Source organism: Gymnogyps californianus, chromosome 27 (assembly GCF_018139145.2).
Source record: "Gymnogyps californianus isolate 813 chromosome 27, ASM1813914v2, whole genome shotgun sequence".
Classification (NCBI taxonomy): domain Eukaryota; kingdom Metazoa; phylum Chordata; class Aves; order Accipitriformes; family Cathartidae; genus Gymnogyps; species Gymnogyps californianus.
Genome location: NC_059497.1, coordinates 3,213,620 through 3,226,722, shown reverse-complemented (window position 1 = coordinate 3,226,722; position 13,103 = coordinate 3,213,620). Strand labels below are relative to the sequence as shown.

Sequence of the window (13,103 nt, the reverse complement as noted above, 5' to 3'; positions counted from 1 at the left end):
TATTCAGTTGCTCTGAGTAACTTTCTGTCGGCCCCAGGGGAGAACACGGTCCTTCTCCTTCCATCCGAGAGGTCTCTCACAGGATTATTTGGGCTCAAACCCTGAAGGCTGATTTTCTGCCAGCAGAACAACCCAGGGGCTGGGAGGACAGTGACCGCAGGCTTGTACCTGGGTCACCAGAGCCTGGAAACTATTTCTGGCACTATTCACACCCCCGTCCCTCCGCACAAATATTTTTGGATTGGAAACACTCTCTCTCCACAGTTGCCAAAGGGAAGATGACAGAAATGGAGCTGTAAATGGCTCGGTGACCGCTGGGTTTGTGTTCGTTTTGCAGCTGAGGATCCGTCTGCGCGTGCCGCTGGTCTGCTCGCCTCGGGGGACGCGACTGAGGTCCTAACACTGCCCAGGCATCCAAAATGGTCATGCAAAGACACCACCTCACCTGCGCAGGAATAGCATTTGCTCTCTACCTTCATCACCTCGTCAGCGCCATCGAAGTCCCTCTGGATTGTAAGTTACCGTTTACCCCTCTAAAAGCTCCTGCTGAAATGGTTGAGGAGGTAGAGTGAAGATGTGCACGGCCCAGGCGGCTTTCCTGGTCCAGCCTAACGTTTTCTTTACTCTTGTTTGTTTGGGGCTATTTTTCTTTTTAAACTACATGCCCTCCAGAAAGTCACCTAAATCACTCTCTGATTTAGTCAATCTATCCCAAAAGCTGAGCAGAGGACTTGAAACCACATAGCAAAATGGAACAGAGCATCTGTGCCAAGCTGGCAAGTCTTCAGCCTGTTGATTTAAGCGGAGCATCCCAGGACTTCTGGTGTTCCTGCAGAGCACGGGCAGGCTTTGGGATGCTCTTTTGTGGAAGATGTGAGCTCGTTGCTAGTTTTATCTGGCAGATGCTGCCACAAGCTGACACCTAGGTCCTTGAGGGCAGCAGAGACCCGGGCAGGTCCTGCAGAGCAATGTGATTTTTCTCTCTCTCTGTTGGGACTTTTTGGTTAATTAAGAGATGGGAGTTATGTTTTATTCAGAAGCACAAGAGCTGGGGCACATGGAGCGAGGAGGAAGGGGGACACGGGCTGATGTTTCTGCTGAATGGGCATCTTCAGGCCGGCGCATGGGAAATGCATGGCTTGTTTGAATGCACTTGAGGCAGGGGTTTGTACTGAAAGCTGCTCAGCCACTGTTCTGGAAACCAGTTTCATAATTTCTTTGTGTCCCAGCTTCCTCCTGTAGTGGCTGTTAATAATGATCAGCCTGTCACTGCAGGGAATCTCTTCCGACAGTGCAATGCACAGAAATCCTCCAGCGAGCAGTGCATTAGTAGAAAAAGCACAGCTTTTTGCTGGGGTCTAAATTCAGGCTGAAGTGCCAGGGTTGCTCTTGATAGGAGAAATTTCTGCCCCGTGGGTTGCCGCTCTGTGGAGTCCTGGGTGTGCGGGCCGCAGCCGTGGTACCTCAGCTGGTCCCTGACTCTGGGCAGCAAAATGGGAAGGAAAAATTTGAGGCAGTGGCTTTTGGCTGAAATTTGGAAATGACTGAAGAGAATGAGTGGGAAAGCTCTGATTTGCGGAGGGGAATAAATACTTGTGTTACTTGAAAGCATAGGGAGGGGGTCCCAGACTCGAGTCCCTGCTCTGCTCCATTCCCGATGATTGTGGATGAAAATACCTGTTCCCCTGGAGTCAGCGCTGTAACACGCACAGGGCACTCTTGTTCCCAGCAATGGGGATTTTATTTGATGCACACAGCTCAGCGGTTCCTTCAGGTCTGGCTTTATTAGCATCTATAATATTCCAGAAATGCAGGCAGCCGGCATGGAAGTAGGGGCCAGTGCAGCTTGGGAAAACTGAACGGGTCTGCAAACAGCCGCCTTCTGCCATTTCTTGTGCTTTGCATCAGGAAGGAGTAATTTTGCTACTTAAATGTAATGTGACCTTAGAAAAGTAAGAGAAATGCTGACAGCTGGTGGAGAAATGCTTGAGGCAGCCTGCAGCAGCTCACCATTTCTCAGCAGCTCACTGTTCCTCTAGCCTCCTCCTCCTCCTCCCTGCTGCACAGCACTGAGCTGCAGGAGAGCATCATCCCCTCCAGTGCTGGTGGGAAACTGGGATCGTAACTAAAAGCAACCTTTTGTAATCCTTTCCTGAATGGGTCCCTTGCACAACAGATACTTGTAAATAATGTGCACGGAGGCAGTTGCACACAGCAGTGCCAAGAGCAGGCGGGTGAGGAGCATCTCCCAGCCCCGGGAGAAGATTAGGGATCCTGCTGACGCCTGTCCCTGCCAGCCACTCTTCCCAACCTCCCTTAGCTCTTTTGGACACATCAGCTTCGTTTTACTTCCATCCCGACCTTCAGAGCCATCAGGGGTTTGTTTTCAGCTCCTGTTTAAGCCACCTGGTGATCCGGGCTCCCTTACCCACTGCTCGTCTGCGAGCCTGAGCTACTGAAAGCATCGCCTGCGCTCGAACGGCTGCAGGTTTGACCAGGTGGTGCGTAAAGAGCCCCAGCTGCTCCGGCGTTGTGCAGGGGCTGATAAACGTGCAAATCACAGGCTCTGGGAGTGCACGAGCTCTGTCCCCCATGTACCGCTAGCTGTGAAAGTCCTCCCTGCTCCACAGAGATCAGCTCCTTCATCCAGTGCTCTGCCTGGTCCCCACCGGCAGGAGGGGGCTGGGAAACCCCCCGGGGGTCAAGATGCTGGTGGGCACCCAGCTGCCCTTGCTGACACACCTCAGGAGTCGGAGATCTCCCCAGGGAGGCGTTTTGCTCCCCGGAACTTATGTTTTAAGGGCAGAAGCAGCTTGGGAGAGGACAGATGCGTGGGCAAAGTCTCAGGGTCCCCTCACGGCAGAGGGGATGGCCCTCACTCACCCCGTGTCAGGGGGAGCTGCACTATTTGCTCTTTCTTTTAAGCTTGCTTAGGTGCTTTTTCCCTGCCCCAACCCTAACAAGTTTTCTTTGGATAAAATCCTGCCTGCCCCTCTCCTGGGGACAGGATATATATATCTCTCCCTATATTACAGACACCTCTGAGTTTGAGCATCACCTAAAAAGCTAGCTAAGGGTTTATCAGGCATGTGTTAGCCTCTGACTCGGGGGGATGAAACCGGGGGGGCTCAGGGTAAGCCTGGCCATGGGGAAGGGGGGAATGTTGCTAACTCCTGCAGGCAACTCGCTGGACCATGAGGCCACCAATGCCCGCAGGAGGGTGGTGCGAGTATGCCTGTGCCCTCTTTTGGCCCCAAAAACCCCTGCTGCAGAGGCAGCTGACAGCTAACAGGACCGTTCAGCAGCAGCTTCTCCCACGTGGACAGTAAGTAGGTAGATTAGAACATGCTTGAATCATAAAATGATTTGTGTGTAGTATTTGCAAGCCCTACAATAACTATACATGTTTATGTTTGTGTACATGATGTATACAGGTTTATTCTTCAATTAACCTTTTTTCTTTTTTTCATTGTGCTTGCACTTTGGGAATAACAGCAAATATTCAGAGTGAATGTAAGTGTTCCCCTCGCCCTCTGTGTGTACGTGTCCGTCTCCTCTGCATGGCCGAAACAGGGCACGAGGGGTCTGTACCGAGCAGGGGGTGGCACCGAGCAGGGGGCCGGTGGTGGCTGTGGCTTGGCACATGGTGTACGTGGGTGCATTGCCCGCTCCTGCAGCAGGGCTGGCCAGGGTCGGGACAAGCCGCTTCTCCTGCACAGCCAGGCATGGCTGGGAGAGAGACGGGAGGTGCTGGAGCAGCTTGGGAGGCGTGCTTAGGCTCTGCTGCTTTCCCCGGAGCAGGTCTAGCAACCAGACAGTGTCTTTGCAATGCAAATATTGTTTCTGTGGAGGCTTGTTATCGCTACCGCCACACGTCAGAGGGGAGCAGGCTCCTCTGCCTTGCACGAGCACATGTGGCAAGCTCAGCTCCACGTACTGACATGTTTGCAGCATCGCTAGCTCAGCCCTTCTGAACACCAGTGCTGCGCTCCTTCGGGGTAAACCTGGGAGGTTTTGAGCCTCTTTCTTGCACTGTAAACATCTTGCAGTGGCTCTGTGGCTCCCTGTCCCAGCTGCAGCCCCTGTCTTTGAGGTGCACAGCCAGGATGCCTCTCCATCTGATTCAAACAACCTGCGGTAGCAGGAAGATGTAACTGTGAAATTTCTTAATGAGACCAAGATACCAAGTGAGAAACAGAGGCTTCTTTGTACCGAAAGGGAGTCTGAACAGTGCCAATGGTCCGAGAGGTGATGAGTAGCACACCCCCACAAATGCTCGTGGTAATTTCCTCAGGTGTTGAAGGGCTTTAAACCACAAATTGCACATCCAGCCTGGGGAAGAAGCTGAAATCCCATCAGGATCTGCTGCAGGATGGCAGAGAGGGGATTCACCCTCTTTGCACAACCCTCCTCACGGTTTTTCGTTTGCTTTGCAGTGCCTCAGCCCCCCACAATCACCAAGCAGTCCGTGAAGGACTATATCGTTGACCCAAGGGATGACATCTTCATTGAATGTGAAGCCAAAGGGAACCCCGTTCCCACGTAAGTGCATCTACAGCCCTTGTTACGCTGAAGCTCTACTGTTCATTAGAGCTGGCTCTGGAGGAGCTCCCCTCGGTCGAGCTGTGCCATTTACACCATCAGCTAATCCAGCTGTTGGCTTGCACAGCACAGGTAAGGATCTCACCGGGTAAATATGGTCCATGGTTACAAAACCGACCTCTTCCCCCATGCTTGCAGTTTTTCCTGGACGCGGAACGGGAAGTTCTTCAACGTGGCGAAGGACCCCAAGGTGTCCATGCGGCGGCGGTCAGGGACGCTGGTCATCGACTTCCACAGCGGGGGACGGCCGGAGGACTACGAGGGCGAGTACCAGTGCTTCGCCCGGAACGACTACGGCACTGCTCTCTCCAGCAAAATCCACCTCCAGGTTTCTAGTGAGTAACGGCAGTGGCGCAGAGCAAGCAGCCAGCTGCCCCGAGGAGAGCAGGGACTATTTGCATCGTATGAGATTTTGTAGAAGAGGCATGGAGAATATCCAGTGCTCAAACATCTCAGCCTGCTTCATCTGTTACCTGTGTTGGGATGTATCCAGCCACAGGACCAAGATGAAGGCATGGGGGTTATGGCTGTAGCTAACAGGGAAATACTCAGTATAGATTTAAGGGAGTCTTGCACACGTAGAAATGAAGTTTGCATTGAGGCTGTTCCATTGAAACCAGGCCAGGTCCAGCGGGAAGAGATCTGCAAAGTTACTACCCTCCCTTCCTCACGCGGTGTCTGTAATTCCGATGGCAGAGTCTCCCCTGTGGCCCAAGGAGAAGGTGGACGTGATAGAGGTGGATGAAGGCGCTCCACTCAGTCTGCAGTGCAACCCGCCGCCTGGCCTGCCCTCTCCCGTCATCTTCTGGATGAGCAGCTGTGAGTTGGGGGAACCCCCTTCCCACCTTGAACCCTGCGGGCAGCCTTTCCATCGCCTGCAGTGTTTATTTAAAATAACTACGTTTAGGGTCGTTACTGCTCGTTCAGAGCTTGGAGGCACCTATCCGTGGCTTGGGTCCGGGGTTTGCTTTTCTCCTTTATGCAGCCACCCGCGGGAGGATCTGGCTCGCTCTGAATTGCCTGTTCTCCCCTGCAGCCATGGAACCCATCCACCAGGACAAGCGCGTCTCCCAGGGCCAGAACGGCGACCTGTACTTCTCCAACGTCATGCTGCAGGATGCCCAGACCGACTACAGCTGCAACGCGCGCTTCCACTTCACCCACACCATTCAGCAGAAAAACCCCTACACCCTCAAGGTGAAAACCAGTAAGTGTCACGGTGATCGCTCAGGGTGGGTCTTCCCTGGCCTCTCTCGGGCAGGGTTTTCCTTCCGACACCTTGTTTCTGTCCTTGACAGCACTGAGACCTACCAGGGAGAAGAGTGGCTTCCTTCATTTTGTTTAGGATAGTACAAGAACCAGTTTGGATGAGGAATGATAGTCCTTGGACAGCTAACCTGGCAGGGAGGGGTGGCTGGTTTCCCTCCAGCATCTCAGAGCTTTACAGCTTCGTGGGTTGAGGGCTGCAGAGGTGGCTTGGTGCAGGTATCGCTAAGTCCGTGTGTCTGGGATAAACTGGAAAGCATTTCAACACAGATGAGGCATTCCCTCCGCATTTAGGGAAATGTATAATGTCAAGTGATCTTTCCCTAGTTTGAAAAGCTGGAAATAGCCTTGGTTTGCTCCAGGCTTAGGTTTATGTGCTGGTGCTGCACGGGGGGACTGAGCGTGTGTCAGCCTTGCACAGCTCAGGATTTACCTGCTGACCAGGAACTGCTGTTCAGCTCCTTTGCTCTGGGACGTGCTGACAGGAGGGCTTGAGCCTTTGGGGTCTGAGCGTGTACATGTGGGACATGCTCAGGATGGCCAGCAATCTCAGTTTCACCATGGTGAAGAGCATCGTCTCGGGGGACAGGAGGAGCACATGCGTGGCTCTCTCCAGGCATGTGAAGAGCCTTGCCATGGGCAGGTCCAGCCACCAGCAGTCTCTTTGCTAGAAACGAGACTGCTTGAAGGAAGGCAAGTTCCCGATGCTAACACATTTCATGGCAGCTGGCTGGTGGGGACACCGGCAGAGGGGACATGAGCTGAGCGCTGCAAGATGTGAAGCTTTGGAGTTGCTGCAGGTCCTGCAGAGCATGGGCTCTCTTTTGGGGGGTGCGTGTGCAGAGCACCGGCACAATCAGCAATCGACACAGAAAACAGCATCTGTGGGCCCCAGTCATCAGGCAGGAGGCATCTCCCATTCCCAGTAAGATCCGACTGGGAGGAAGGGGTAGTGTGTGCTGGCAGATGCAAGGCTGTGTTTTGGGGAGCCGGCTCTTGTCCAAAGCAGGCACGAGGCACTCCTGAATCCCAGCGTTAGGAGCTTAATTTGATCTCGCAGCAGCTTAAATTAGAAGTAACGCTATTAAAGCGACCTGAAAGCAATGTGGGAAGCAGACGGGGCCTGGAGTGTTTTGCACCTTTATTGTAACAGCTTCTCCTCTGTGCAAAGCATGAGTGAAGAATCAGCAATATAAATACTATAAACAGGCTCTTTGCTAATGGTGAGGAATGTGTGCAAGTAATTCGTTCTGAATAGTATTTGTCTGTTTACAGAGCTGGCCAGACAATGCCAGTGTTTACCTGTTAGGCAAGGACTGAGTCCTAAATTAGTGTGAGCTGGAGAAATTCTGGCAAACAAAGATCTGTGGTCATTTGAGCCTCCAAAGGCTCCAGCCTGACATATTTGTCAGGCTCTAGAAAAAATACGGAACAAATCCTGGAAGATTTCTGTGCAGACAGATACAAGCTCCCCCTCCTACTACGCTCAGATGCCACCACAGCGTTTTGCTCCCAGGCTATGTAGAATTGGCTTCCAATTATACTGGACCGTGTCTTTAAGTTTTCCTTTGGGAACCTCTGCTGTATTATCAGATGCAAACGCCACCCCACGAGCCCCCCCAAGGCCCTTGTAATTTGAAGAACTGAGGCTCTAATTTCTCATCTGTTATGATACAAAAAATTCTTTATACGTAGAGTGTTCAAAGGAGACGAGCTTGTATTTGTCTCAAGCCGTTCAATCATCTCAGCCTTAAGCCATGAGCATTGGCTGTCCTTAAAAAAAAGTTCACCAGCTGCTGAAAAATCATTGCATGGGATTGCCATGCCCTTGGATACAAGAAGAGAAAAATGCAAAGGCTTGGGGGAGCGATACACCCGTGCCTTTCCCTGCAGAGAGTTTCTCTGGTGTATCCAGGTTCAGGTAGCTCTCAGGCATCTGCTGGGCTCTCTTAACCCCCTTGCACAGAGACACGGTGTGTGGCTGATGACTTAAGGCTCAGGGCAACAGCTATATGGTAGCCACCATAGCCTCTCGCATCTCCTGTTGGGCAGATGATACCGTTAACACGGCTGTGCCGCATCCTGGAGGAAACCAGGGCGTTCTCAGACACCAAACCAGTATTTCGGGTAACGGTGTGAGCTGCGGAGGGCAGCTCCTCCAGCAGCCACGGGCCGGGACGGTGGTGCATCCCCCGCCTCCTCGCAGAGCGCGGGAGGCAATTAGCTTGCTTCTTCAAGTATAGGTGATGGCTGGCGGTGGTTGTCAATAAACGAGAGCAGCATGTTATTGAAGAGCTGCTATTTTGCATGTCGCACAATCTACTTTAATTACCTTGTAATTAAAAGGGATTTTACAGCAGATTATGCTTTTAGAGCCTAATTATTATTATTATTATTTTTATTTGTTCATCTTCACCATGCCTTTCTGCATCGTTACGCTGCTGCCTAGCTGTGTCCAACCTATGCTTTATGCTGGGAAAAAGTAGCCGGAATATGTTTCCCTCGTAGTTAAGAAACTGAGAGAAAAAGCATTTTTCTTCTCCAAATTGAACGGAACTTTTTTTTCAAAGATACAACTGTCTTTATACCAAAAAGAAAAACACTTCAAGGAAATGTTTAGGATACAATTTTCATACATTTATTTGTCCTTCCATCTCGTAGGAGGAAAACAGCCCTCTTTTCCTCTCCTTTATTGCTGTGTTATGTTGTTTGTCCTGGAAGGCAGCTGTGCTCAGAGTGCTTTTGTATCCCTGCTGTTGCCTGTCCGCATTGCTCTTGTGTTTCGGGAAGTTATTTTGTTTTCTGTCCCCCCCCGTCCCCCCGACACCGCCTGTCCCCCCCGCCCGCTTCGTGGCACTCGGTACGCTCATGGTCTTTTGTTTATTGCAGAGAAACCCCATAACGAAACGTCTTTACGAAATCACACTGACATGTACAGTGGTGAGTCAACGCTGGCTTCTGGAGACCTTCACGATTTAACCCCCTTCTGCCTAACCTGACTTATCTCCCGTGCTAACCGGGCAGCGAGCCGCCGCGTTCGCAGCGTCGTCTGCCCCTTCATCTGTGCCCACGCACCCCTCTGTGTGCCCGTGTCCCCGTGCGCCGGGTTATGGCCTCAACTTTGCAAAAACGGGTGGGACGAAACGAGCCGAACGGCGACAAAATCCCCTCAAGGTTTTGACATCTTAAAATTATCCAGTTTTAAGCTAATTAACTGGATATGCGGAGCCCAGCTTGAGACGCATTTGGATTAATAAAATCTGGCCCACGTGAAAAAGTCTGCGTGGCTGAGCAAGCCCAGCTTGCTTCCTCGCTGAAGAAGTGGCTTGTCCTCAGCAAAGGCTCATGATTTAAAGATAAGACCCAACATCCCTCTTCCCTCTGTCTTCAGAAAGAGCATCTATTGTATTTGCAGCTAAACACAGGCAGTGACTGGGAGAAAAAAAAAAAAGAGAAAAAAAAAAAGGAGTATTTGGTTTTCTTAAAAGCTGGGTGCTTTGTTTCTTTGTGGTGAGGTTGTACATGTGTTGGATGCTTTCACGAGGCTCTTGCCCTTTGTCTGGGCGGGGAGATTACCTCCGGAGCCTGCGTTTGCTGGGAGAAGCCCATCCCAAACTCATAAATTATGCTTCAGACACAAAACCGCGCAGCTCCCCGGGGCACAATCGCTGCCCTGAGAATGGATTGGAAGTGTCACGGGTGTGATGGGATAATGCGGGCAGAGTTGGGCAGCAGCAGGGGTTTGGAAAGAAGCGGGGAAATGGGGCTGTTTGCAGGCGATGCTGAGAGCACAGGCACTACCAGGGATGTGAATGCCTCGCCAAAGACCACCACGGAGTCTGATTGCCCCAAGGCCAGGCGCTGTCGCGGGCAGGATTTGCTTTCTGCCCCTCTTGCTGCTTACGGGGACCAGGGTTGCATGGCAGCGGGATGGGGACAACCCCAGCCATGCCCTGTGCCGGTCCCCAGCCGTGCCAGTGAAATCCTGCTCAGCCGTTGTCTCATGCTCTTCTACCCAGAGCCACAGGTTTGTTCGTGCCCTGTACAATCCAGGGCACGTTTTCTTCTTCCACGGGGACTTTCGGGGACAAGGAGTGCTTTTGCCAGCTAAAAGCAGAAAGAGTTGGTGTGTGAGAAGAGGAGGATGTGCCAGGCGAGGGCACTGGGTTCGGTGTCCCCAGCGGGCAGCCTGGGCATCCCTTCCCTGCCGAGGGAACCGGGGTGTTGGCATCTCACCGGCAGCCAGGAGTGGGAAGTTTCTGAGGATGCTGGAGAGCTGGGGAAGGCTCAGCAGAGGAACCAGCCTTGGAGAAAGTGCTGGTGGCAGCAAATGGGCTGGGCGTAGTCTGAAAACATCTGTAGAAATGGCTGTGAAAGGGGATTGCCAGCAAAATTAGCTTCAATGGGAACTGCATAAACTGCATCATGCCTCAATGAGGCGAGCAAGAGGAGATGCCTTTCTTGCAGGCATGCAGGGCCAGGGACCAAAGAGAAATCCAGTGGCGAGCTCTCCTGTATATATATCTTGCACATCAGCAGAATAAACGATGTTTGCATTTCAAAGAGAATGCCTTCACGCTAGCTGGACACTGTTTCTGCGTTTGCAGCCCTCGCCCGTTCAGGAGGGAAAGTCACCGTGGTGGTCGTGGGCTTCTTGATCTCCCGCTGCACGTCTTTGTTCAGGGAAAAGGGATGCTTAATAGTCAGTCGGTTAGGAAAATGAGATCTTATCTGCACAGTCTCACAGATTTCTCCAGATTTCTATTCATAGGTGCATAGGATAAACTGCCTGCTATTTGCATTATATGGGCTATTTGCACTTAACATCCCCTGGAACATTTTATGGGTCTAGTAGATTCAAATCACCCACTCACGCCCCAGTGCAAATCTGAGCTCCAACCCAGCAATTTCTTAATAGTTAATGAACTGGTGAAAAAATTCTTACCCTTGGCCCTTTTTCTTTTTGCTGACCCCGTGTTTCTCCCTGGAATGACCTGTCTGGCCATCCCGGCCACTGGAACCAGCTGCAGTAAAGCAAGGAGTCTTAGGGGTGGGGAGTGGGGAAGAGGGACATCAGTCTCCCAAGTATTTTAGACGTTTGGGAGACTTGGGGCTCTCGGACCCTCTACGTTGGGGTGCTGGTCCCTGCGGTACGGGCTCAGCTCCAGAGCCAGCTGGCAAAGGGCTCTGCGGAGCTTGCAGGGCAGCTCGATGGGACAGGCGGCACGGGCACGGGCTGGCGGTGCACGGCGAAGCAGCGGGAGGCTGCGAGTCCCCTTCCCTGCCGGTCTGCGATGGATGTGCCCGAGCTCATCTCGGGGACATGGGACCTGCTGGCGCGGACGTGGGGCACGAGCGGTTTGTGGGACGCTTGTCTCAAACTGCACTCGAGGGCCAGGCTAATCACAGGAGATGCAACCGAGCCCTTCTCCCCACGGCTCGTAGCGGGTGCAATGATTTCCTTGCTGCAAAGCTTAATTGCCTAGGCAAACTGTCTGCAGTTATGAAGGAAAAATGATCTAAAAGGATTAATTGAATATTTTATTAGCAGAAGTTTCTCACCTTTTTTTAAAATGGAAATGAAAGTCTGTTTTGCTCTTTTTTCTTTTTTTTTTCTTTTGGCAAACCTGCAGTATGTTTTAAAGCTGGCTAGCTGTGCAGGAGGCGAACAGATGGGATGTGTCTGGATGTGCATATTCCTATTATCGCCTTTCAGTAGAAATGCGAGTTGATGTACAATTTTTAAATGCCGTCGGGTCAGGACTGTGGGGAGGGGGCAGTTGGCCGCTCCAGGGTGAGAAGTGGCCATTTCTGGGATACCCTGTTCACAGCTGAACGGGTCCAGTTTCATAGAGGCGGGGACAACAGCAGCAATGTATCGGAAGCAGAGCCTATTTTTGAGCAGAAATAAATAGCCATGGGATTTATTTTTCCAGTTCTGTTCCATCCAAACAGATGAGACGTTGCTATTTGCCTGACAGCTTCCAGCTGTAGCTGCCGCAAGTTCAGAGCTGGAGCAGTACCTCTGCCTGAGAGAATTTCTGGCCACTCCCTATCATAAACAGCAAAATATTTATTAGTAGTGTTGTACTAAGGCAAAAAGCTTATCAGCTATGCAGTGTTGTTGTTAGGTTTATGAAACAAGTGGCTAGGATACTAATTTTTCTCCCTTATTTTTAATTTTCATCATTAATATATGGCTCGTAAAATTTGGCTTGCACTGCTGCTCATCTCTTCTAGTTATGCCCCGGGCTCCTGAACAAATGGGTTCATCGTGGGAGTGAAGCTTACAGCCTGGTCAAACAGGCTGCAGACTGTTAGCTAATAAATGCCAATATTGACTTTTAAAATAATATCCCACTCTCCTAATCACATGAGAAGCGAGAAGTTCACGAGTCTGGCCAGAGGTATGGGAGCTGTTGATAAATGCTGACTTTAAATCCAGCTGCTGGCTCTGTCATCCCCCCGCAGAGCCCCGGCAGGGGCTGGTTGTTTTAACCAAGAAAAAGATCCTCTCCAGAAGCAGGGAAGCAAACAGCAGCGTGTGCCTGCCCAGGGAACTGGCCCTTCAGGATAAGGTCAAGATTTGCCTGCCCTGGTAATCCATTAATCAAATAATTGACTAACCCGCTGACGAGCACGTGTGGACCGGTAACCTGTGGGTGCGTGGGAGCGGTGGGATGCGTGTGTGTGGCTGTGCTCCGGCAGATGCGGAGTCATTTCAAAGGCACGGTGTAACTCCTGGGGTGGGTTTTTTTTTTTTCCTTGTGAGCCTAGTCCCGGGCTTTCCCTAAGGCAGGCTGACGAGAACTCCATGAACAGCCCCTGCCCTCTCTCCCCTCCTTCTTCCCAGCCCTTTTCCCCTACCAGAGCTCAGGTGGAGGCTTCCCAAATAGACATGGGCATCCCCAAAAGCCCCGCGGCGCTGGGCACGTCTGGCTGCCTCCTGCTCGCTGAGCGAAGGAAGCTTTCAGGGCAGCAGGAGAGGGCTTGGTCTGCACCCCAAGATCCTGCTCCTGCACCGGGGTGGGCTCGCCCCACGGATCGCTTCAGTATTCGTACTGACCCTGTGCCAACCCTGGCCATTCTGTCCCCTTTCCTAATCTCATAACCTCCATCTCTGCTACTGCTGCTTTCAAGCCCATCTCATCCTGTTTTGTCCTCACTGATCTAGATCTAGTTTAATAATTTCACTTATTAATGGAATAAATTCCATTAATAATTAATTTTTTTTC

At 51.6% G+C, this 13,103-nt stretch overlaps 1 protein-coding gene across 9 annotated transcripts in view; it reads left to right on the top strand.

The window, feature by feature from the left end:
* The first annotated feature begins 370 nt into the window (after window positions 1–370).
* Window positions 371–13,103, top strand: part of NFASC (neurofascin) — a 54,077-nt gene continuing 41,344 nt past the window's right edge. For 5 of the 9 annotated variants that reach the window (XM_050911540.1, XM_050911534.1, XM_050911535.1 and 2 more), the window contains exons 1-6: window positions 371–513; window positions 4,437–4,542; window positions 4,741–4,937; window positions 5,299–5,421; window positions 5,639–5,809; window positions 8,758–8,808. In XM_050911540.1, coding sequence (XP_050767497.1) covers window positions 420–513; window positions 4,437–4,542; window positions 4,741–4,937; window positions 5,299–5,421; window positions 5,639–5,809; window positions 8,758–8,808 — 742 coding nt within the window. In that variant the 5' untranslated portion in view covers window positions 371–419. Of the gene's footprint in view, window positions 514–3,495; window positions 3,514–4,436; window positions 4,543–4,740; window positions 4,938–5,298; window positions 5,422–5,638; window positions 5,810–8,757; window positions 8,809–13,103 lie in introns of all 9 variants that reach the window. The other 4 variants (XM_050911538.1, XM_050911539.1, XM_050911536.1 and 1 more) reach the window with 1 other exon arrangement.